At 45.3% G+C, this 24311-nt stretch overlaps 1 protein-coding gene across 1 annotated transcript in view; it reads right to left on the reverse strand.

Annotated features, from left to right (window-relative positions):
- Window positions 1-4003: 4003 nt before the first annotated feature.
- The window catches only part of LOC144100362 (uncharacterized), a 53486-nt gene continuing 33178 nt past the window's right edge, over window positions 4004-24311 (reverse strand). The window contains exons 7-10 of the mRNA XM_077633335.1: window positions 20725-20887; window positions 16379-16579; window positions 11410-11556; window positions 4004-4289 (exon numbers count right to left, since the gene is read on the reverse strand). Coding sequence (XP_077489461.1) covers window positions 4086-4289; window positions 11410-11556; window positions 16379-16579; window positions 20725-20887 — 715 coding nt within the window. The 3' untranslated portion in view covers window positions 4004-4085. The remainder of the gene's footprint in view (window positions 4290-11409; window positions 11557-16378; window positions 16580-20724; window positions 20888-24311) is intronic.

The raw sequence follows: 24311 nt of genomic DNA on the forward strand, positions 1-24311 counted from the left end.
TTTCTTCACATGCCGCAAGCTCATCTTGAATTGAAGCGCTAAGAGCTTCAAAAGAAGAGCGCGAAGCGTGCAAAGACGGGAAAAAGACTTCGCACTGGCCGCACGCCGAAGGAAACGACAAAACCGAGAAAACTGCCGCAGCGGTGCAGCGGGGTGCAAATCTTACCGAACGGTGACAAAGAAGCGACGTGCAAGGACGACGAAAACTTCGCAAAAGGAGCATTTTGAGACCGGCGAGCTAAATTTATACGCTTTACCAGGCGCAGACAGCTGGCGATAAGAAATCGCCACTGTGGCCGGGTTAGCCGGGTATCGAAACAAGGCCTGCAAAGACGCGCTGTAATGCACCGCCCACTCATGAATAGGGGGCAGGTCAAGAGTGTTGCAAAAATACAAAATTTGCCAGGTTTTATTAAAATGACTTACCTCTTTCATAAAACAAGGTGCTAATATATTTTTTCTTTTCTATTGGCAGATTACATTCCAATTTTGTAGTTTTATTATTTATTTATATGAGTGTTTTGCCCCCCCATCCTCTGGTTGTGCTGCAGTCGCGCTAAACCACTTTTCGGCCCAGCCTTCGCCACCACTATAAATCCGCCTTGCAGCGTATGCGCTCGCACCCGCGCTTGGAACAAGACAATTCCAAATTAGCAGTGTTGGCAGCACTGCACAGAAACCCCTTCACTACTGCAGGTGCTTCTTTCGACCCTGGAGTACACACAGAGAGCTCGAAAGAGATGTGTTTTCATTATATTAATGAATGACGATGACATGTATTCTGTGTGGCTACACCAGCTGTATTGCTATTTTAAGAGTACACAGGGAAATCAGACGAGCGGAGTGCCAAAGAAGTCGATGCTTCGTGCACTCGCCAAACCACAGCTTCCCGCTCAGCGCACAAGGAGATGCAAATTAAGAGCATATTTCAGCCTATTTGAGAAAAACAATTGTTGATAAAAATGTTCCGCTGTCTATTAGCGACGTTTCCCTCGTGTGATTGCGTGATAATGTAATAGAAGTGAGTGTCGTTTTTTGCACATAGAAGTGCACGTTAATCTTTTGCAGCTAGTAACCATAGCCCAAACTAATACACGCGCGATGTTGCTTGTCACCGCGAGGTTGCGGCCGGACAAGCAGAAAGCCTGGCAGCATGTGGTGCAGAGAGAGAAAGAGACGACTTCGTTGTATGCATCTTCGTTGTCATTTTTTTTAAATTGGTTTTTGGGGGAAAGGAAATGACGCAGTATCTGTCTCATATATCGTTGGACACCTGAACCGCGCCAATAGAATGTCAGGATTTAGGGCAGGTGGGCTCAGTGTGGTGCACAGGTGGGGGCGACTTCCTGAGACCACGAAACCAGTTCCTGTTGGATCACTTTGGCCTGCTGAGGAGTTGGCTCCATGAAAATGAAAAGTGGTTTTTGGTGAAAGGAAACGCCCCGCCGTGGTGGCTCAGTGGTTAGGGCGCTCGACTACTGATCCGGAGTTCCCGGGTTCGAACCCGACCGCGGCGGCTGCGTTTTTATGGAGGAAAAACGCTAAGGCGCCCGTGTGCTGTGCGATGTCAGTGCACGTTAAAGATCCCCAGGTGGTCGAAATTATTCCGGAGCCCTCCACTACGGCACCTCTTCTTCCTTTCTTCTTTCACTCCCTCCTTTATCCCTTCCCTTACGGCGCGGTTCAGGTGTCCAACGATGTATGAGACAGATACTGCGCCATTTCCTTTCCCCAAAAACCAATTATTATTATTATGAAAGGAAACGGCGCAGTGTGTGTCTCATATTGTTGGACACTTGGATTGAAAGAAGAAAGGAAGAAAGAGGTGCCGTAGTGGAGGGATCCGGAATAATTTCGACCAGCTTGGGATCTCTAACGTGCACTGACTTTGCACAGCACACGGGCGCCTTAGCGTTTCGCCTCCATCGAAACGCAGCCGCCGAGGTCGGGTTCGTACCCCGGAACTCCGGATCGTTCCATCCCTTCTCAGAGGGAGCTGGCACTAAGGTTCGTGAGGGCATGTTTCCCGCGCAACCCCAAAGGATATACGCCGTGGTGGAGATTTCTATCTGGTTACAATTTTGTAAGGCGGGGTCTTATTCTTCGTCTGTGACGAGTGACTGTCTAGAATGGTTAAGGATCGAGTGTGTCTACAAACTGTGGAGTATGGTGGCTTGCGATCGATTTAAGTTGAGGTGGGAAGGCGGGAATTGGCTCTCGTCACTCTGTGGTGTTTGGTGATTTCGGCAAATGTGTGCGGAGCGTGAACAAGAGCAACTAGATGCGCGGGGTCGGCCATTCGGTTGGTTAGGCCTCGGGCTAGTCGGTCGCCGAAAAGTGCAGTTTTAAGGAATGCTGCACATATCACGACGCAAAAAACAGTCCGAGGGTACACGCATGCGTAGAAAGATGTCAGGCGAGCAACCTCCTCGCCTCCCGAATTTGAGGAAAAAGCCTAACGCCATCTTCGCGGCCATCTCTTTGCACATTGCCTGTTGTCTAATGTGATTGGGCCGATAGGAGACACGCACGTACGCGAGGGGTATGCCGGCAAAGTGCGGATATACGAGTGCCATTTAACGAAACGAAAAGTGGTGATAATGACTCGCATATACTGGTCGTCGAGATGGGAATGTCTCAGTTTTTCTGCGAACCATATATTACGCAAAACCGAAAAAAAATTCACGATACGGCTGTGCACATTTCCGAATGGCTCACGACGTGTAGCCTATGATTCTAGCCTTTACAGACCACTCTGACAAAACATGTTTGCGGCATCATTTACATAGGCCATCATAACGAAACAGCAGGTGTTCATGAGAGCACCCCTGCTTTTGTGAAGCATTCAAGATGAAGGAAGGCCAAGTATGTGTGGTGACCAAGCCAGGCCGTAAAAACAAGCTTGTCTTTGAGAAGGGAGAAATCGTTAATTCGCGATTTGGGAGTCTTGTGAAACAAAAGTTATAAACTTTATTTCATTTCCTGGAACTAGCACTAAGGTTAACCAAAGGAGTCATTGACGCTCAGATCAAAACGGGCGCAAAAATTCCACGCACACAAAGGGAATACATGCAATGGCGAAAAATTATGTTCTCCCGTAGCCGTGGCTTTCATCTACCCCGGAAATGCCGTAAGCGATTTCACCAGAATACAGGCGACCGTGCAAGAACGAAAGGCGTTTCAGAGATTAAAACGTGAGGCTGAAACTTCTGACAATAAAAACATTTCCCTCTCCGCAAGAAGTACATTCAACAATAATAAGTCTGTAAGCGAAAATTAAATCCAGAACGTCATGCAAGCAGCACCATGGTACGCAGCAGAGCATATTTATTCTGTCGACGATACAGTGCCCCAGCTCCTGGTCTTGGCGCCTGGCTGCTCTGAAAGGTTTTCAAACGGCGACTTCTGCTCCAGAGTCCTCCATAATGCGAACCTATGAGCAAGGTATAACACACCGCTGATGGGAAGACTAAATTATTTCCGAAATGTGGTAACTGCTTGTTCACGTAAGGAAAAGACCAGTAAAATTGGCTTTGTATTGAGTGGCTTAAAAAGTGATTTTCGCTCGCATCTCGGAATGCGACCTAAACGGCAGCACACCCCCAGGGGAAAAGACCAAAGAGTTCGCGTGGTGCACATACTAAAAAAAAGAAAGAAAGTTGAAACGGGATTCAAACTAATATAAGCAGTGCTTTAATTCATTGCGCCATAGAAACAAAGGTAAACAGCGGTGTTAATTACGCACTTACCTGTTCTAAGAAATATTCTATATTGCACTAAGTGGTGCGGCTGAGTTTGTGCCCTTGCCGTTGAAGGTTTGGAAACAGCTACGCAGCAACAGCAAGCAGATGTATTAGATGAAAAAAAAACGGCGTGCACAAACTCTCAAATTAAACTGGGAGCATGGTGGCACATTCATTTAATATAGGTTGATTTGCCTTACAGCCCATAAGGAGATGTTAAAGTTATCCATATGGTCTCGCTCAACCAGTACGCAGGTGGAATAGACGTCGATTGACATAAAATTTAACACACGGATGAGAGAAAGAAAATATCAATATGACATAAAAAGGCGGCAGTGAAAATCAATTGTGCGCAATGCAGTCCTCGTGTTTTAGTGTGCTATACTTGTCGGAGAGTAAGAAGGAAAACCTCTTGAGCATGAGAGTCCGGTTGAAGAATCCAAAGAGCATATTCCGTAGACACGTGCCCTCGGCACTGTCAAAGTTGATGTCGTAGGCAGCCACGCTGAACTGCACATGCGTAAGGTTGTACTTGGCGTCGCACATCTGCGTTCGTTTAAGAGAGAAACAAGCCATTAGTGAAGCAGAAAGCGTGGGTCCTCTTTCGAAGTCTTGTTAAGTCTTAAATAACCATAGCAATAATATTTGATGCCCTTTTCACACATTTGAATATTACTTGTCAACTAGGGGGTGAAAAATCTGTTACTGCTGCGCCATTCTTGTGAAATTTATTGCCCATGATTGTCTGTAGCCTTGTGAAGCTCTATAGATTATGTTAGCTGCTACGGCAGACGTCATCCGCATAATAAGACTTACTTATTCACTTGCGTATAATAAACGATTATACCGGGTGTTTGAGCAAACTCATTCAAAAAATTTTGAAAATATAGAGCTTGAACTAGAAGCGTTTTAGGAACAAACTCTCCTTCCAGACAGGGGTCGAAAACTACAACCGCGATGTCAGTGCACGGTAAAGATCCCCAGGTGGTCGAAATTATTCCGGAGCCCTCCACTACGGCACCTAATTCTTCCTTTCTTCTTTCACTCCCTCTCTTATCCCTTCCCTTACGGCGCGGTTCAGGTGTCCAACGATATATGAGACAGATACTGCGCCATTTCCTTTCCCCAAAAAAAACCAATTATTATCACCTTGCTCAGATACCCAATGGTCTAAAATTGTAATAATAATTGGTTTTTTGGGGAAAGGAAATGGCACAGTATCTGTCTCATATATCTTTGGACACCTGAACTGCGCCGTGAGGGAAGGAATAAAGGAGGGAGTGAAAGAAGAAAGGAAGAATAGGTGCCGTAGTGGAGGGCTCCGGAATAATTTCGACCACCTGGGGATCTTTAACGTGGACTGACATCGCACAGCACACGGGCGCCGTAGCGTTTTTCCTCCATAAAAACGCAGCCGCCGCGGTCGGTCTAAAATTTGCCAATACAATTTTTTTAAAAAGCACGGTTTCTTGACTAGTTGCTATATGGGATTTTCAAAGAAAAAAAGAACCATTGCCCTCAGGTCCGCAGTGCTCCACATTCGGCGCTCTCTTTTTTAAAAACAAAAATCATTAACTGAACTCATTAGTAGCGCAGACAGCTCGGTGCAAATGCATCGTCCGCTAATAATGTGCTCTAAAGCCTCAAACGGGATTTCGAAAAGACTGTTTCATAGCAGCTTATTATGCATTTCCTCTTTCTCTCTCCAATATAACAACCAAAAAGTTGGCGATGACTTCATGATTCTTGTACAAAGCGGAGAAGCGAAATAATGTATTTGGCTTGGTACAATGGGGCTAGCAGTTCGCAGTGGGAGCCGTAGGCACCGCTCACTCGATCAGTGCGCGGTACGCTTGAAACGAATGTCCTGCGGACAGTATAGGTTCCGTGCGAAGAGAAGCGCCGGATTTCCTCACGCTGCAGCGGTTTAGAGGGTGACCATTAGTTCGGCTCAAAAATTGCCATGGTGTACTATCCACTTTAGTTTGGACCTACATATTCACAGTAAGCTCGAGACCATGTTAACTGAAAGTTCATTGATGACTTTTATGAAGAGCTACGTTCTAACTATAGTGATGCTGTCTGTGAAGTTGAAACGTTTGTCCATTTCAGTCCTACTGGTTAGTCAAGGTGCAAAGCTGTATAATTATCATGCGAATAAACTTATTTCAAAGTGAATCGAATTATTTGCCCTTCTTCCTACCTCGCCCTTGCACAGTGCGATTAGATTCGTGAGTTCATCTCTCATCGCCTTTACATCTATATGCCACGATGTTTTATATCAGAACATCCATTGCCAATTGAAATGGTGAGCTTCATGTAACCTAGAGATTCAATCGCACACTATTTTGGTTAGGAAGTAAAGCGAATGTAATTCCCAGGTCACTGAAACTGACGTTCCGAGCCCTCTGTGGCTCCCATGTGCATAGTGTGCACAATGAACTAACTGCCTGGCGCATACGATTTTTGAAGCACTCATTAGCATTTCAGGTCAACTGGTACAGAGATTAAATTGGCTACCACCGTTCCTATTTGTTGTTTTAGTCACTTCCTCGTCGGTTCTTAGCTACACGTTGTTACGGGGAGGTCTCCACAAAGAACTGTGCAGCGCAGAGAGTTACTGCTGAGGCTTGGAGAACGCTCACACACAGACTCAGCGTCGTATTTTTCAAGAGCACTGACAGTCACTTCATTGTCGACTAGTAACACTACCACAGCGGGGAAGTCAGCGTCGCGGTGAGTGCGAGCTGGAGTAGGCTTAGTATGGCTTAAGACTGGCAACTTGGACTATTGCGGAAGGAGATCTAGCGGATGTGGTCTCGGGATGAAGTGGCGCATTGTCGTTGGTCATTCCGGTCATTTGGCGTAAACGAAGGTAAGGGCCCATGTAACGAGGCAGAAGTTTTTGCACAAGCCCACACTAGTTTATGGGAGCCAGAGTAGGACCTGGGATCTACAAGCATAGTGTACATCACAGTGGTTACAGTCACAGCGGCATATTAGTAAACCTTGAGAGGCCGACAGTAAGTGATGAACAACTTTGCGGGAAGCGTCAGCGCTTGCGATGACATCACAGGCATAAGTTCTGAGGGAGTGGGCTGCGAGAAGTTGGGTATCGAAGGGTAGTAGCTGGCCCCGTCTGTAGAAAAGACAAACGGGCAATTACCCAGCGGTATCATGACGAGAAATATAAGCGAATGTCAGAAATGGTAGGCTAACTGCCGCAATCCCGGTGATCACCGGAAACATTAATAGAGACCATGTCGTTGAGCGTGCAGTTGAGACGTTTCGCAAGGCCATCCGGCTAAGGTTTAAAAGTGGCGAAGTTGTGCCAAACGGTGCACGAACGAAGAATTTCGTCGACCACTCGGGAGAGGAGGCAGTGGCCATGGTCGGTGAGCAGTTGTCAGGGGGCGCCGTGGTGTAGGAGCACGTCGTGCAGAATGAAGACAGCCACGTCACTAGCGCAGATGGTCGGGACGGTACGCGTGATCGCGTACTGTATAGCATAATCGGTGCCAACAGCGATCCATTTGTTGCCCGAGGTGAACACCGCAAGGGCCCAAAACAACTCGAAGCCAAAACTAGAAAATGGCTCGGCCGAGATGGCAATCAGCTGCAAGTGTCCGGGAGGCAAAACCAACGGTTTCTTCCGGCGTTGACAGCGCTCGCAAATGGCCTTAGAGAGTCGGGCGGAGCGATAGAGGCAAGGCCAGAAGAAACGACGGCGAATGCGGGCGCACGTGCAAGAGACACCAAGATAACCAGCTTTCGAAAAGTCATGAAATTGCTCAAGTATGGCAGAACGCAGGTGTTGCACGTCGACCAGCTAGTGCTTAGCGCCATCAGGTTGCATTTTGCGGCGGTAGTGCGTGGTCCGGTTGATTACGAACTGATGGTGTTGAGGCAGTCGATGATGGAACGTAAAGTGGGATCCAGGCGCCTTTCGTCGGCAATGTGGAAGAAGGCCGAAATAGAGAAGACACAGGTATCAGAGTCAGTCTGAAGGGGAAGGAGGATCGACGGAATGACGGGACGGGCAATCTACATCTTAATGAAGTTGACCGAATTTGTGTACTCTTTCGAGCGCGACGCCCAGCACCCAAGGCTGCCAGTAGGGACCTAGAGGGACGACAGCCAGCCCAAAGCATGGTGGCCGGTAACAAAAGTGAACGGCCGGGCAAACACGCAAACGCCGAAACTTGCAGTGGCCCAAATGAGGGCCAGGCACACCCGCTCTGTGATGGAATAATTCTTCGATGAAGGAGGGAGGCGGCTTACATCAGCAATCACGCGGTGGTGGCCGCGTTGCCGCTGAGCAAGGTTGGCGTCAATCCCGTGGTCGGTGGCATATCTGCGAAGACCTATAGGGCAGAGGGTTGAAGTGGGCCAAGATAGTGGGGGATTGAGGATAGCAGTGAGGGTGGAGAAAGCATCAGTGTGCTTAGGATCCCAAAAGAAGGGGACGCTTTTCTTCAGCAGATTGGTTAGAGTTCGGGCGCCTTCTGCAACATCGGGGATAAGCCGGCAAAAAGAAAAACACAGCGCGACGAAACTGCACACGTCATTGGGTGAATGGGCAGTGCGAAAGGCACTGAATGCGCAAACTTTGCAGCGACTGCGACTAACGCTGGCGGCTTCACTACCTGACATAGGCCTGTAAGTTCGCGGTGAACAAAACTGGATTTAGTTTAGTTAAGGTAAACTCTATCGCAGCGGAAGAGCGTAATGATGGACAAAAGTCTAAGAAGGGGGCTTTCAAATGTGGGAGAGAAAATATTCATATCGTCTAAGTGGTATAGATAAGTTGACCACATGAAGTCGCGGAGCAACTAGTCCATGATGCGTTCAAATCTGGTAGGGCGTTACAAAGGCCAAAAGGAATTACTTTAAATTGGTAGAGACCGTATGAGACGACAAAAGTGGCCTTTTCACGGTCCCTTCCGTCGAGGGAGATTTGCCAGTAGCTGCTAGGAAGGTCGATGATGAAAAAGTAGCGGGCTTCGTGTTAACAATCAGCAGAATTATCAATTCGCGGAACAGTATCGATATCATTCTTGGTGATCGCACTCAGATGCCGATAGCCGACAAAAAAGTGCCAGCTTTTATCTTTCGTCTAAACAACACGACCAGGGAAGCCCAGGATCTCCTGAAAGGCTCAGTAACGTCGTTGCCCAGTATCTTGTTGACCTGCTCCTTAATGACGTGGCGCTCAGAAAGAGACGCACGGTAACTCTTCCGGCGTATAGACCTGGCATCGCCGGTGTCAATTAACTGAGTAACAATGGACGTTCGACCAACAGGGAGTGGCAGCGGCAGGAGCAACCCATAGAACTATGTTGCTGAGACGTGCATCCCTTCCTCGCCTTACAGGTTACTTCGCCCTGCTGTTATCCCCGCCGATTGTGATCAAGTCTAGCGTCGCAAGCTCACCACGTGAATTTGGCTCCAACAGTACGTCACGGCTTGCGTCACCTGGCTTGCACAACCGGCCGCGAGGCGCATCAGGGCATAACGACGAAACAACCATCGAACTCTGACATCGCAGTGGCAGCAGCAACCGACAGATCTGTATAGTTCAAGACGAGCATCCCTTCCTCGCCTTGCAGGTGGGCAGTGAAATTTTGTTACATCAACTTATTATCTGCTCATTAGCGTGAATTGCCTTGGGGCGTTAAACGATAAACCGTTCCAGTAACTACAACAAAACTGCCATCTGCGGTTTGAACAATGGACGAAGAGCAGCGGGTGTCACCTCTGTTGAGGCAGCGGCGAAAAACTGAGTACGGAGACATGGGCACTTGTGTCAAGAAGGGCAGGGACAGGAGCCTCATCCACAATAATGTCGATGAGATTGCAGAGAAAAGACGCGGTCAACAGAGGGTTTGCAGCTGGGGCATCAACACAGCATCACCTCTGGGAGCTGCGTTTCCCGAGAAACGGGTGGCAGAAGAGGGAGAGGAGCTTTGATGAGGAACAGGGGAACGAGAACGGTGATAATGCGGGGAAGGTGAGTGGCTGGAACCATGGCCAGATGGAGTGGTGTCGGAGGGGGGCGGCTCATAGCCAGGCGATCAACAGTGAGGTCTGTAGTCGGAACGATGATCAACATAGGAGAAGGATCCGGGAGGAGAGCACCCACGCCTGCGACAGTGGCGAGAGGTGTGACCGACGTGCGAGCACGCGAAACAGATGGGCTGATCGTCAGGGGTACGCCACCCCGCATGACTGCGGTACCGGTGATGTGCCATGAAGGTGTTGGTGGACGTAGTGGCAACGATTAGAGGAGGGACGGGAGTTTAGTTCCGGTTTTTTGTTGGTGCAGCTAGAAGGCATGCCCATGTCTGCAACCTTCTGGCGAACAACGGCCTTAATGAAGATATAGTGGCCAGCGTGTCGTCCGGCAAAGGCACGGAGGAAGCAAAGGGAGTCAGGGTCTCTATTTCACGGGACATGGTCCGAGTCACGTTTTTACAATTCGAAGGCTACTGCAGGGTTTGTTCCTCGGATCCTCGCACAAGTATTTGGCAGGGTCGTTTGGTAGATTGCCAAACGGTGTGCAATTATTCGGTGTTTAGCATGTTCGAAGCATCGACGCACCTGTAGAACGGAATCAACTGAGGAGCAGTCTTTACAGAGGAGAAGGTTTAAGGCGTCGTCACCAATGCCTTTCAGTATATGCCCCACGCTGGCTGCCCCGGGTATTTCCTATCAACTCTTCTGGACAGGGCCATGACGTCCTGAATATAGGAAATAAAGTATTTCTTGCGCGTCTGGACGTGACCAGCAAGTTACTTCCTAGCAGCGAGCTGTCGTACAAAGGGCTTCCCGAACAAGTCTCGGTGCGCATACCTCCAAGATGTAAGATCTCATTCGTGGATTTCGAACCGTAAGCATGCGGTTTCGGCAAAGTAAAATAGCTCTGTCGAAATCCAGTCCTCAATAGCCACCTCGCTAGTGTTGCAGAAAGTGCCTGGATGTCTTAAGGCGTTCCGAAATGCTGGCGAGGATGGAAATCAATCAGCAGTTGTTGACAATACTTTTCTCGCCACCATCATCAGTCAGCATCTGTGTATGCACTGTAAGCTTTTCAAAAATATCCTCATCCGATGCCAAGGTAGATATGTGCGCAAAGCCCGTTGATTCAAGGTATGCTGCATACTAAATTGGTTTAACAAGACGTTGTCTGGAGTAACAAGAGACATTAATGTTCACGTAAACTTAACTTTCATGTCAAAAATGTAAACTTAACTTTCGCTTACATACGCATTTAACCCTTTTGCGTACAGCTCGAAACTTGTTTATGCTTAAATCGTTAAAATTGTTTGATAGAAGTTGTACTGAAATATTTCATGGTCATCAGAACTAGTTCTTGTTTCAGTCTTGTTCGCCCGTGGCAGGGTACGAAGTAGAGCTTTGCCGCAACAAATATAAATGTCATACGCTGCGAGAGAAAGGTAATTACAATGCGTTCTTCGTTTATTTCGCAGGCGCTAAGCATTATAAAAATGTGTTGCTGTCTACCATTATTGAACCTTTGGCACAGGCGGTGATTTCACTTCAATTTATCCTAATCTTTTGTCGCTCCTAAATATCGTAACTCTGGAAGTAAATATCGGGTGATTTCAAACAAAAACGGCAATGCGTAGCATGATGGCACGGGTACCTTTCGTCGGTATGTCCAACGGTTGTCAAATGCGAGCGTGAGTCTTTTGCTGCCACCCAAGAAAGCTCTGTCGAAAGTCTTCAATATCTCGAAATTTTCGTCATGCACCATATTCTTGAAAAGATCCGTTGTTGTGAAGTTGCAGACCTTTGATGAGAAGAACGAGGAAAATATAGTATCAGAAAATGGAAAATGTGGAAGATTCTATTTCTCTATGGCTTGCGAAAAAAGTAAAAAGGAACCTTTTTTTTCATTCTCCGTGCACAGCTCAAATCCTTATTCGAACAGCTGCCTAGCATAGAAGCCTATATCACTAAATATAAAACGCCTCTTCACAACCAATCCACAACCTTCGAGAAAAAAACAATAGAGCAGTCGCCAGGAAGAAAACACCACCGATGCACTTGAGGCACACCGATCGTTAACACATGTGCTTATGCTCCCAATATATGTTGATGTCTTTCAGTAAAATATCCGAATAGGCCAGCTACCAGTAAAAGACCGTAAGTAGCGTTCCCACCTCACTTCACCTTCTTCTTGAGGTTCACGGCTAATATAATATCGAGGACCTAATTCTCCACGACGCACACCTGGCGGTTTTGGTGTTATAATATAAAAGTGGACTAAAGAATTCCTGATTCTACAAGCACACATTATAGAAAGTCCAACCTTCATGCCCGAAAGTGTGGTCCCGAACTACGGCTCCGTTAGCGTGTTCCGGGAACTTTTGTGCCTGACATTACATGCTAGTGCAGAGTTGCACGAAGGTCCGCCGTTTTGCTCTCCTAAGCACCCAAGCTATAAGAGAATGACGCCATTGTTGCATGCAGCTGCCATTTTCGGCACTCTAGCTAGAGCAGCCCCACTTCCTAGACTCTCAATTGTGGCTACAAAACCAAATTATTTCCCACGTAAGTATGACTTTCGTCCACTCCCGCAGGCTACAAGATAGACTGTATAAAGAAGTTATGCCAACACTCTCCATGAAGCGGTGTGGCGCCCTTTGTTGATTTGTGAGAAACGCTAGTAGCCTCTAACACAGCCTTTTCGAATAGATGAGGAAACGTGACATAAACTACTGAGTGATTACCCAAAAACTACGTTTAATCGAAAGTGTGCTCGGACATGAAAGGTAAGCATGAAAAGTGTAAGTACATCATTGAACTTCCGGTCGTAGGTAAATGCCCCATGGAATGAAGGAATACACTTGTCCGCGATGCACGGCTGCTTTCGTGCTACGTGATCAAGTTGGCCAAATAAAGGTTTGAGCGGAGGACGGAACGCAAATACAAATATTGTGGCCTCCATAGGGAGCTGATACGTTTACTCTGCCGTGGGAAATTTCGTATGTATGTTTTTGGCATCGGTCTTGTGTTCCACCTGCCATATCGGGTGTGAAAAACCTCCGAATGACAAGACCTATAGCTTTGCTTGGCAGGGAAAAAGGCTTGGTTAAGGTAGTTCGCAAAAGAGCACGTTCGGCAGTCACTGCAAGCCTTCTTAGAAACCCGGTTAGACCTCGTGACTCTGGAGCCCACCGCCATCCCAATCACTTCGTTTTCTGATTTTTCGTGGCCGCAGGACCAATAGTTACTTTCCCATTTGACTTTGTAAAGTGTGAAGCGTTAAACTTCCGACCCTTGTCTGCTCAGTAGTTTAGTGAGGGTCTCCATCCTGGCAGTGTCGCTGCTATAGGTAGCGTAAGAGGTTTGTTGCACAGCTGCCAACCTCAATATTCTATCATGTTGCAAGTGACAGTCGAGGTGACATAAGGTGTTCTATGTCCGCCGCTATGGCCGAGGGGGCGCTGGTGAATGCTTTTAGAGTTAGGTTTCATGCAAAATAAACTCCTCCGAAAGTAGAAAGTTTTCAGCAGACAAAGTGAAAGGAGGAGGAGCTCTTCATAACATACCTGATGTAGCGAACAGTCACCTAAACCAAGAAGCAAAAGAGATATATTTTTTTACGATTTATGGTGTTGAACCATAACAAATTTACAGTGTAATTATCTTAATGCTTAAAGACAACTGATAAGCAAGCAGAAAATAAAAACACCAAAATGCCTTTAGTGGTATTAGAACCCAATTAGGGCTTCGTACTTGGCAATCGACGCTCTACAAACTACCCCTACGTTGTGTATTGTAACTGAACTTTGAGTGCTGACCAGCACGACCCTCGTGCATAGCAGCGGACGTAGTACGTCCTATGTTAGCGCGAGCGGCACGTAGTAACGTGATCGAATGGTGAGGGCGGAAGCTGTGCGAAAACCCTTTTAGGCTACCTACGACATCAAGACTACAAGAATAGATGGTCTCGTTTAACTATTGAGCAGAAGAGGCGAGGGAAAAATATTATCGTTAAGATATACACGACGGAAGCCAACAGTCACCTAAACCAAGAAGCATAGGGGATTTTTTTTTATGAATTTGTGGTGTTGATCAATTAAAGAGTAATACTTGAATAATTTCATCGCTTAAAGATATTTGATAAGAACGCAGAAGAAAAACAACCACACACCGCCGGTTGGATCCAAACCCACAACCTCTAAAAGTAGAAGATTGGATAGCCTTAGCTATAGCGCAGTTGGTAGAGCACCGTATGATATATACGATGTTCGTGGATTCGGATCCCACTGCCCGCATGAATTTGTTTATTCTAGTTTTAAACACCGCGGATGAAAAAAAAAACTTCGGAAACATTCCCAATACTTTTCTTAGCTTAGGCGACTGTTGGCTTCGATAAAAGTACGCAATAACTAGCAGCTCGTTTCGCGACCCTTGTCAGCGCACTAAAATATCTTGTCTACGTCTACATTTTCTTTGGAGCGTAGAACGATTCAGCTACCTAATATTAACACAGTCAAGCGTGTCCCTGAATTTATAACAGTGAGTGATATACGGGACACTATATATAAGTGATCAGAGGGACTGAATATGCATTACACGATAAAGAATATTGTGTTTTAAGGCACAGACATGACACTACATGGATTATAAAACAAAAGTTAAACTCCAAAATTCCGCTTGGAGCTTAATCTTTATATCGGGAAATGTGCATTAACGTACAGACCTTTCTTCTGCTTTACAACAGAGAAATAAAATTCGCGTCGTCTATTGTTATTCGCCAGAGTTCACCAAGGTATTCAATAAGTGGAACGAAATCGTTTTCGTGATAAGTTTACGTCATGAAAGCGTGTGTAATTCGAAACGGGGGTTCAACAATGGAAGCAACAGAACAGGAGAGAAGAATTTTTGGGCTCAATTTGGTTCTATGAATTTGTGTTTTGTTCGTGCGAACAGGCATTTCAATTTGAGTGGTGAAGAATGAACCCGCGTATGTGTTGTGAAATGACACGTTTTAAAATATTCATTTCGCGACTGTATGTTTTCTTCAGTCACATTTGAATCAAACATGTCTAGGCCTATAAAATTTCGCTCCTGCAATTTCAAGTAAGCAATAAACTATCAAGTACTTAAAGAAGGGAATTGCGCTAAAAAAGACATGGACGAGAAAAGACAAGGACGGGCGCCGTCCATGTCTTTTTTAGCGCAATTCCCTTCTTTAAGTATGTACGACCGACTCGCCCAACAACGTGCACTCCTGAACTATCAAGTAGTTGTGCTGTCTCTTTTACCTATTTCACACAGACACTGGCTTTTAACGGAAGGAGTGTTGGGGCTTTCTGTCAAAAGTATTCAGAGAGATGATTCTGCGGGGTAATTGCCTAACACCCTCAAGTATTTCGATTCATTGTGTAGAGCACGGCAACGGGTTATTTGTACAATCTTCAGAGAGAAAAAAAAAACAAGTTAAATTTACTTCAGTCAACATCTTTTGTGTATCTATGCATGAGGAAAGACGAAGACAACGATTTATACAGTAAAAATATTAATACGCATTCGCGTTAAAGAATATAACCGAGTTCTATCTGTATTGGCCGAAGAAACAGATTGCATTAAGTATTTGAACCACTATGCCCCGAGTTCTAACGCTTCAGCTCAGTCACATGTTTTAATATCAGCGATTGGAAAATGAATTACTAATGTATACAGGCTCCAAACTTTCTACAGAAATAACATGTTCACTCAATTCCAATAACAGCATTGGTAGTCCTTGCTAGACTAACTTTACTATTTTCAAGATCCGCTTGATCAGTAAGTGCTTTACTAAAGCGGTCGCTTTTATTACTGGGGCCTTACTGCAGCAAGTTTAATTGCCATATGAGAGTGAAGCCTGCGACAAAGTGTATAATAGTTGCACCTCGAACATGCAACGGATGCTGGCAGCTGAGCAAGCTCTCGAAATATGTTCTAAGACGTGGGCCGCTGTGAGACAAGACGAACTGCGTGGCCTCAAGAAGACTGGTGAAAACATGCGTGACAACTCTCAACGAGACACTGTAGTAACGTGAGGTGACATGTGGTCATGCTGCCGGACAGTCATTTCGACTCAGGTTACGTAATCTATCATGCCGCGGCGCTGGTGCAACGCTATTTAGTAAGTTTGGTCCGCCAAAGATATTTCGGTCCTCTTAAGAGGGGTGGCAGTAAAAACCGGTCATCGCCATGGATCTGTTAATCGAACTGTGGGTTTGATGGATATTTTATTTTGCTGCTTATCTTGACTTAAGGGCACTCTTGTGAGAAAGCAAATAACAACGCCGGAAACTACTGCGAGGAGCAGGTACCCGAGCTGGTACCCGAGCTGCCGGACAAGTTGTTTAAAGTTAATGGTTTACTAATCTCCCTGCAGTACTCGCCAGATATGAGGATTGAACGTCAGAGCAGGAAAAAGTGGCTTTAACTTGGAAGTGTGAAGATATCTTCGTCTAGTGTGCAAGCTTGCATTTTGTCTCAGAACTCATGGCTGCGGTTAGGTAATGATTAGCCCAAACCGTCTGCCTGTAATAAATGTTACTGCTTCTGCTACGGCCAGTTCAACGTGGCCGCTCCGAGTGTTCCACACTCACCACAGCAGGAGCTTGATCATGGTCCCGAAATTCGGAGTCGCACTCCTTGAACACGTCGTAGTTGCCCATGGCCCAGGATGTGGCACCTGTATCGTCGCTTTTCGGCTCAAACAAGCGTCCCTTCAGTGTCAGCGAGACGCCCAGTGGGACGTAGATGTCGTAAATCCATCGCAGGCATTCCGCCAACTTGCAGCCTTCATACTATAGAAATGGCAAGATATAGTCCAGGTAAACCGGAGATTTGCCAATTGTAGACAACAGTAATATTTACACAAAAATGTGCGAAATCTGCAACGTGCAGATTGGGGCTTCTGTATTGTAAGTCAGGGTGGAAAGTTGGGCTGGTTGGTTTTCTTGCATTACAAAAAGAACACCTCTATACACTAGAACAAATAAAGCTCTGTATTCTCCGCTCTGCCTCGTTCATAATTCGTCTTCGCCTATAACGCTCTTCTTTTTTAAGGGGCTGTGGAAGCGATGTACGGTTATCCAAAGAACTTTCCTTACTAGGGTCTTAATTTGTTTTGATCTTTGTCTTGCGTATAGTGCTGATATGACAAGGGTAGTGCATTCACACCAAATTTCCAGCCATACAGTTTATGCGTACGCGGGGCTCTTAGCGTTATGAACAACGCATGCGTAGGTTTCAAATTGTACCATCGAAGTAAGAACAATGCATTATGGGTTTAAACTGACCCTAAAAGGATATATATGGAACTAATTAAGACGGATATATGACTTCTCGGGAACACTACAGACGTTTTTCCTACGCGGAAAGGTGGCTGCTTGGCTGAGAAAAACACAAACTACACCCCCAGAACCCTTCAATATTCAAAGCGCCTGCTTTAGTGAACTGCCGTGACGTCATTTTACGACTAATTTGCAATCCGACCCATTAGAGGCGCCACTTCCAAAGACTGGAGACGTGCCAAAAATCCTAAACCTGAAAGTCAACAGAGCAATGCTCACGCCGGCAAGGTGGAAGTGCTGGCCGCTCCCCCCCCCCCCCCCCTCACTACTTCGATGGGGGATCTTCGCTTCTTTTTTGCATCACTTGCGTCTGCGCCCTGTTGCAAGCGCACGTATAGTAGAAATAGGCTCCGTGAGTGCGAAAGTAACTACTTCAATTTGCTGAGGGCAGCCGCCCACTGCGGAACAAACTGCTCATCGCGCTCACGCATGTGACGTCGACGATAACGCGAGCGTGTGGCCTTCCCTGCGTTCTGTACTGTCGTGACGAGCACCGTAAGCTTCATGGAATCCTCTGAAGGATGAGAGGAGCAGTGACCCAATAACTTATTTCATCCGAAACCACACCTGAGTGAATAGTTTCACGCTCGTTTCCCATCAGCGGCACACTATTGGTGACTTCCAATCGCAGAGTTGGAGCACTTCTGGAGCAACGTTTCTTGCTCTTTTCGGAGCAACTGTATTCCAAACGCAGATCTGAGCCACGGATCGCGTCTTCTAATCGTAGACAGGGAGCGGTTGCCGCGCCGAGATTGCTCCGTGGAGCAGTCGGGACTGCTCCGCCGAAATCGGCGGATCCGGCCGGAAGTTTGCGTGACGTTCTTTTTCAGCGGCGGTAGCGGCGCCCTACATGCTCTGGCCTACATGCTCTGGCCAGAGCAAGTGTACTCAAATCGCAATTTCAGGTCGCGCGCTCTGCGCCTGATTCAGGCGCTCTGTCACAGTGCATGCAGACCGCTCTGGGCCTGCGATTGGAATTCACCATATGTAGTCGACTGTAGCGTGTTTGTTGACTAACCACGCAGTAGGTCCGATCTCAGTCAAGCCTTGAGATGCACTCTGCAATGGTCGGGGCGATTTCTACTTTCGCGAAGTGCTCTCTGAGCCAAATTAGTTGTGGTGGTGCTCACGCGTATCACTTATTATACGTTTTTTCAGCACATCTGAAAGTGTATTCGCCCTTACACATGGCAGAAAACATAGAAGACCACGCACTCGCATAGGTGTCCACAAGTGCGCGTGCTAAAAATAAAGAGAAAAGAATTTTGTAATTCCATAACGCCCGCAGCATGGTCAAAGCTGCCAATTCCTCGGCTGAAGTGAGAACAAAACAGCCGCGAAGGCCGCACAGCTAGCACACACTGCCGGAATTTCATTGAGAGCTCTCGTTAACGGACTGGCCGCATATAATTACTACGCGTAGCCTGAGTGCACTGAATGCGAAAATAAAGTTTCACCGCTCGTGTCTGCAACTAACATTTCATTCCGTTTTCTGTCTTGCGCAGTTTTAATAGCGAGACTATTTGCACTGTCGGCCATGCTCGCCGAACTAGTTTCCTCTTATTTCGAAGGTCGTTTCCCACGGAGACAGCGAAATAGCGTTTCCTTAGAAAGGTCGCGAATACGTTACTTGATGCCGCTGCTCGAATCTTGAAGTCGGGGCGCCACGTTTACCTAGGCTTACGAACTTTTCTACCTTATAAAAGCGTTGTTGTCCGTAAAAATTACATATTTGATATGAGATGAACCTAATCTATTCCTAAAGTCTGTATTAGTAGTACCCTTGACAGTCGCATAAAATGCTTCGGAATGCTCCGATAATGCACACTATCTGGACACTGTATAAGAAATGCGAAAATACCTCTTTATATCTTCCCAAAATTTTTCCTGCTCCGTGCTTTCTCGAATGTTGTGCAATATTATTTCCATTGGTCTAAAAATATAAACCGTAATTTCAAGTTTTTAGTAGATAAGCTTACATAGATTGTAACCTGTGCTATTTATAGTTTTTCATGTTTGAATCTTCCAAAGCTCAAGCAAAAACTATCTTTTTTTGCGAAGTTGTACAGAAAACAACACATTTTGCGGGCTGTCAACAACAATTGAGCATACTGTGCTGCAAAAAAAAAATTGGGTTAAAAGAAAAGCAGGCACTTTCGTGGAATACACTATAGGTTCTTTGGTACATGGTTTGTGAAAAAACTGCCATAAGATACGGGAGTCTCGCAAACGAAACTCTTTAAGATCGCGAAACAGGACGACCCAGAAGCATTATTATGCAATATTGTGTAAGGTTCTGGTATGTTTCTTCATGTTTATACCTAGGGAAAACATACAAAAATTCATAAACTGGCAATCTGCCCCTTTAAAAACTTTATGGGATGTAGCCCCTTTGTTTTCAGTAATTAATATGTTGATCAAGTTTGTATTTCGAAAGTTTTCGTGCAATATACCCTAAGGTATTTGTATTCATAGTTCTCTTTTTTCTATGACTACGATATTCAAACTAAGCCGCCGTGGTGGCTCAGTGGTTATGGCGATCGGCTGCTAGCCCGAATGACGCGGGTTTGATCCCGGCCGCGGCGCTCGAATTTCAATGGAGGCGAAATTCTAGAGGCCCGTGTGCTGTGCGATGTCAGTGCACGTAAAAGAACCCCAGGTGGTCGAAATTTTAGGAGCCCTTTACTACGGCGTACCTCATAGCCTGAGTTGCTCTGGGACGTTAATCCCTCATAAACCATAAACCAAACATCCAAACTGACCAGAATTATTTTCTGTGCGCGTACATTACCAAAAACTTTTTCGAAGAAACACTGATCAGAGTAAATAACACATATTAAAGATCGGCTACAATACCACGACGCAGGCTAGGCCAACCCTTCTTAGAATTTGCAGGAATCTCTTCATTATATAAGATGTTATTCGTAACTAATGGTTTGAGTAACCGAAGAACGCATAGGCGCGGAAGTCCACATGTTTAAATATGCATTTTGTATGCTATGAAATTGCTTTTGGGGGGGAAAGAATAGTTGCTGATTCGTTATCCGCAGTGGGCAAGCCGTTACATAAAAATATTATATACAAGTGTCACGCAGCGATCCTTTTTGTAATCCTAACCCGGAAATTCTGCACAAAAACATTTTTGAGCGGGAAACTGTTTTTGCACGCAAATTTTCATAATGTAAGATTTCACTATAAGAGTCGATATATCCGCAGATCAACCAACGGCAGTCGTGTAGTTATTTTTAAAAGCGTTCGTCATTTGTTTTCTATGGCAGTCTTTAACTGTTCGATGCTATCGCTGGAAACACTTTTAAAGAAAATTTTTGCTACATTTTAAAATATTAAACTATTACCTTTCAATATTTCCACAGCAGTGTCTTACAATTTCCCGATTTTAAAAATTTTTGCCCGAGAAACCAGGACATGAATCAGAAGTTTAGTTACTTGCAAGGATATTTATTCAACATTTGCAAGAATCACGTATCAATATAAACGAAGACGCTGTATAAGAGCGGGTCCGTACCCACCAGGTTGAATACCACTGTGTGCGCGTTCTAAAAAGTCGAAACTGTAAGAAGGTGTAGTACACTTACGAAAGTGTGCGCGTAAGGCGCAATGCTCCGCACATCGTCGGGTATCCTGTATAGATTTGGTGGGAGCATGATACACCTGAAGTCAGGAATATATTTCGAAACTGCGATTGGGCCGAAGGAGACGTGGCCCAGGATTACAATGGCGTCAGGCTTAAAGACGGCCCTGCGCATAAAAGCATTTGATGTTGAGGAAATCACACCATATAATGTAATGTGGACACCCGAGATACCTAGTTGTCGGCACTGGGCGCATCTCGGCTAGCCGCACGATTATACATGGTTTTTTTCGATTAGTTTCAAATGATTAGAATTTCGAATATTTATTGTGTGGTGCACATTTCTCAGATTACGATGTTTTTCGGGTGGCGCCATTGATGTCGCTTAAACAACAAACAGGATGGTGCGATAAGGTTTAAGAGAAGAGGAGGCAGAAAAATAGAAGTGTGCAAACAAAAAAAATGTTCGCATAATAATGCAAAATGATTCGAGCTTCTTGTTTTGAATAGATGATTGATCAGTAAACAAAGTTAAAGCGCTACAAAGATAGATACAAAACATTATATATATATATATATATATATATATATATATTGATAACGAAAACGTTTAGATTTTATATAATGCAATCCAGAGCAGTGCCATCTTTCAAAGTAGGGAAGAGAACCCTAAATAAACGGCATAGATTCTAATGTTGGTCCAGCTCCCGAAAGCGCACATTAGTTGACAGATGGTACTGATTACGCACAAACGTGGTTTACGCGAACACAGAAACAATCTAGTGTTAGCAAAAGCAAGTGTTGAGCAATGTGGAAAATTGGAGCCATATTATTTAGTTTGAAATATGAAAATACCCCCGGTGTCTCGAGGAAGCAAAAGACGCCAAAAACCATTGGGATAGACGTAACAAACTCCACATGGTCACGTAAGGGGTGCGTTAATTTCTCACTGAGAGCTTCTGGAACTATTCTTACATGCCTTTGCAGTTGTGCACGCGGAGCTTTTGCTGCTATCCACTTTGCCAGATTTCATTGTCAGAATGAATACACAGTTCACAAATCTGTGTGCAAAGATTCTTATGTGTAAAGGCACGCAGAATTCAGATCTATACATGGAAAGATGGTTGTATTTGTCAGAAGCTGTATATCTGCTCCAAGTAAATTGAGGCCGGTATATGGGGCACAATTAGGCGAATATTTTTAAAACCTAAAACAATATTAAGCGAAAGATTGCTGAAAACCGCGGGAAGGAAGATATCTTTGCAGTGTAGTATAGGCCTGGAGTGGGTGGACTTCATTCATACGTCGCATAACTGCAGCTAGTATGAGGCATATACCACCGTAGGGAAGGTAACCCTGATATGTCGGTATAACTGAAAACTACAGTTATTAGCTTCTACGCGATAGTGTATATAGCTCGTTCGGTCGAAAAGCCGTCGCCGCGACATAAGATTTGCATAAAAGCCTCAGAAAAGTGATGGAAATATTCTCAGAAGTTACAAATGAAAAAGAAAATCGCCCGCTTAGAGATTTGAACCCACGCCCTCTGAGTTGCAGCAAGCCGGGCACGCAACGCATATGCCACAAAGAAGCGTTGGTTCAAGCGGGTTGGAGGGGTACCAAGTGAACGTGATGTGGTGCGTATGTCATAAATGTGCGTAGGGGATGTCTGCAACAGCGTGAACTGACGGGCTAGTTGGATGTGCACTGGCGTCCTAGTGATTAAAAAAAATGAAAACAATTATAAATATGCCAAGTAGGCTTCAGATATTGCACGGATTGAAAATACGATGTTGTTAGGCTTCATTGTACGGAAACAAAGGGTGTATATGTATGTGAGTATGAAATTGCGTAGTATGTCGCTAAATGCAACCTAAACAGGGAATGGTAATTCGTTACGTGATCGGTAATTGTGATTGTAATCGATTAACTTCATTGGTAATGTGATTGTAAATTGGTAATTGGTGAGAAATTAGAAAGACAAGAGAAGAAATGAAAAAAGAACAAAATGCGATATCACGTCTAAGACTCTTAAGGCGAAACGTAAGTGACCTCCCTATTTTTATTCAGAGGATTTCTTTGAGGCGCAAACTTCAACATGCATAGGAGCAGTACACATCATCCATGAGCCACTTCTGCCAGCGGAAACACAGAGGCATTGCACTACGGAAAAATTTTCTACCGATATGTCTCTTTTTGCCAGACCGCTCTGCGCAATTGTGTTGGCCCTTAGTTACCAAACTGCGGTAGTTACGGCCAAATGGAGCTCGCGGTAAATGAATTTCTAGCACCAAAGCCATTAACCGCCCGACTGTAGGCTGGGCGATGGCGCTGCGTTCCTGGGTGTCTATTGGAGGCAACAGAAAAATTCACGCCAATTACAGCGAGAACAAAAGCAAGATTGAATGCATTTCCAACTCTTTCGGATCTCAAATATTTGCGTCCATTCAAATAGCTTTGACGCGCAGGCTCACTTGTGGGCGATACAAAAAATAGCGCAATTCCACCTAACAAGGGAGCGGAAATTTCCTGAAATGCAAAGCAACTTGGCGGTGCGATAGAGGTAAAGGCGTTTTTCGACAGTAGGGATCAGAGTGACTTTAAATCACGGCCATGATGCATTCAACCAGAACACAAACTTCCGTGATCAGGCCACTGCAGTTGCCTCGAACTACCGATTCTTCTGCTTGTTATATAGGCGGACACAAGAAAATCAGTGCAGAGTCGTTTTTAAAAAAAAAAATTGATGCCTTGGTGTAAATCCACCCTGGTGGAGCTAAATGAGCACAGAGATATGCGTTTATTTTTGAGAACTATCAATTTAAATTTGAGGTATTACCCAGTCGCCGCTGCGACAAGACGTTATATTTAGAGAAAATTCGATGCTCAATAATACCCAGTCGGAAGAGGTTACCAAGACGTTATACAAGTAATTATTTAGGGGAAATTCGTGGCTCAATAATGCCCAGTTGATACAGGTGACCAAGACGTTAAACGAGTGATAATTTAGGAGAAATTAGAGGCTGAATAATGCCCAGCCGGTAGCGGTGACCAAGACGTAAAAAAACGAGCGCTAAGTGAGGTAAAATAAAAGGCTGAATAATGCCCCAACCCAAGAGGTGAGCAAGACGTTAAACGAGTGATAATTTAATCGAAATTAGAGGCTCAATAATGCCCAACAGGAAGAGGAGGCCAAGACGTCAAAAACGAGTGATAATATAGGGTAAGTTAGAGACTCAATAATGCCCAGCCGGAAGAGGTGTCCAAGACGCTCAACGAGTGATAATTTAGGGAAATTATAGGCTCAATAGTGCCCAGCCGCAACAGGTGACCAAGACGTTAAACAAGTGAAAATTTAGGGTAAATTCCAGGCTCAATAATGCCCAGCCGGAAGAGGTGACCAAGACGTTAAGCTATTGATAATTTAGGAGAAAATGAAGCCTCAATAATGCCCTGCCGGAAGAAGTGACCGAGACGTTAAACAAGTGATAATTTAGGGAAAATTTTAGGCTCAATAACGCCCAGTGAGAAGAGATAACCAAGACGTTGAAAGAGTGATAATTTAGAGGAATGAGAGGCTCAATAATGTCC

Source organism: Amblyomma americanum, chromosome 8, assembly GCF_052857255.1.
Source record: "Amblyomma americanum isolate KBUSLIRL-KWMA chromosome 8, ASM5285725v1, whole genome shotgun sequence".
In the NCBI taxonomy this organism is placed as follows: Eukaryota; Metazoa; Arthropoda; class Arachnida; order Ixodida; family Ixodidae; genus Amblyomma; species Amblyomma americanum.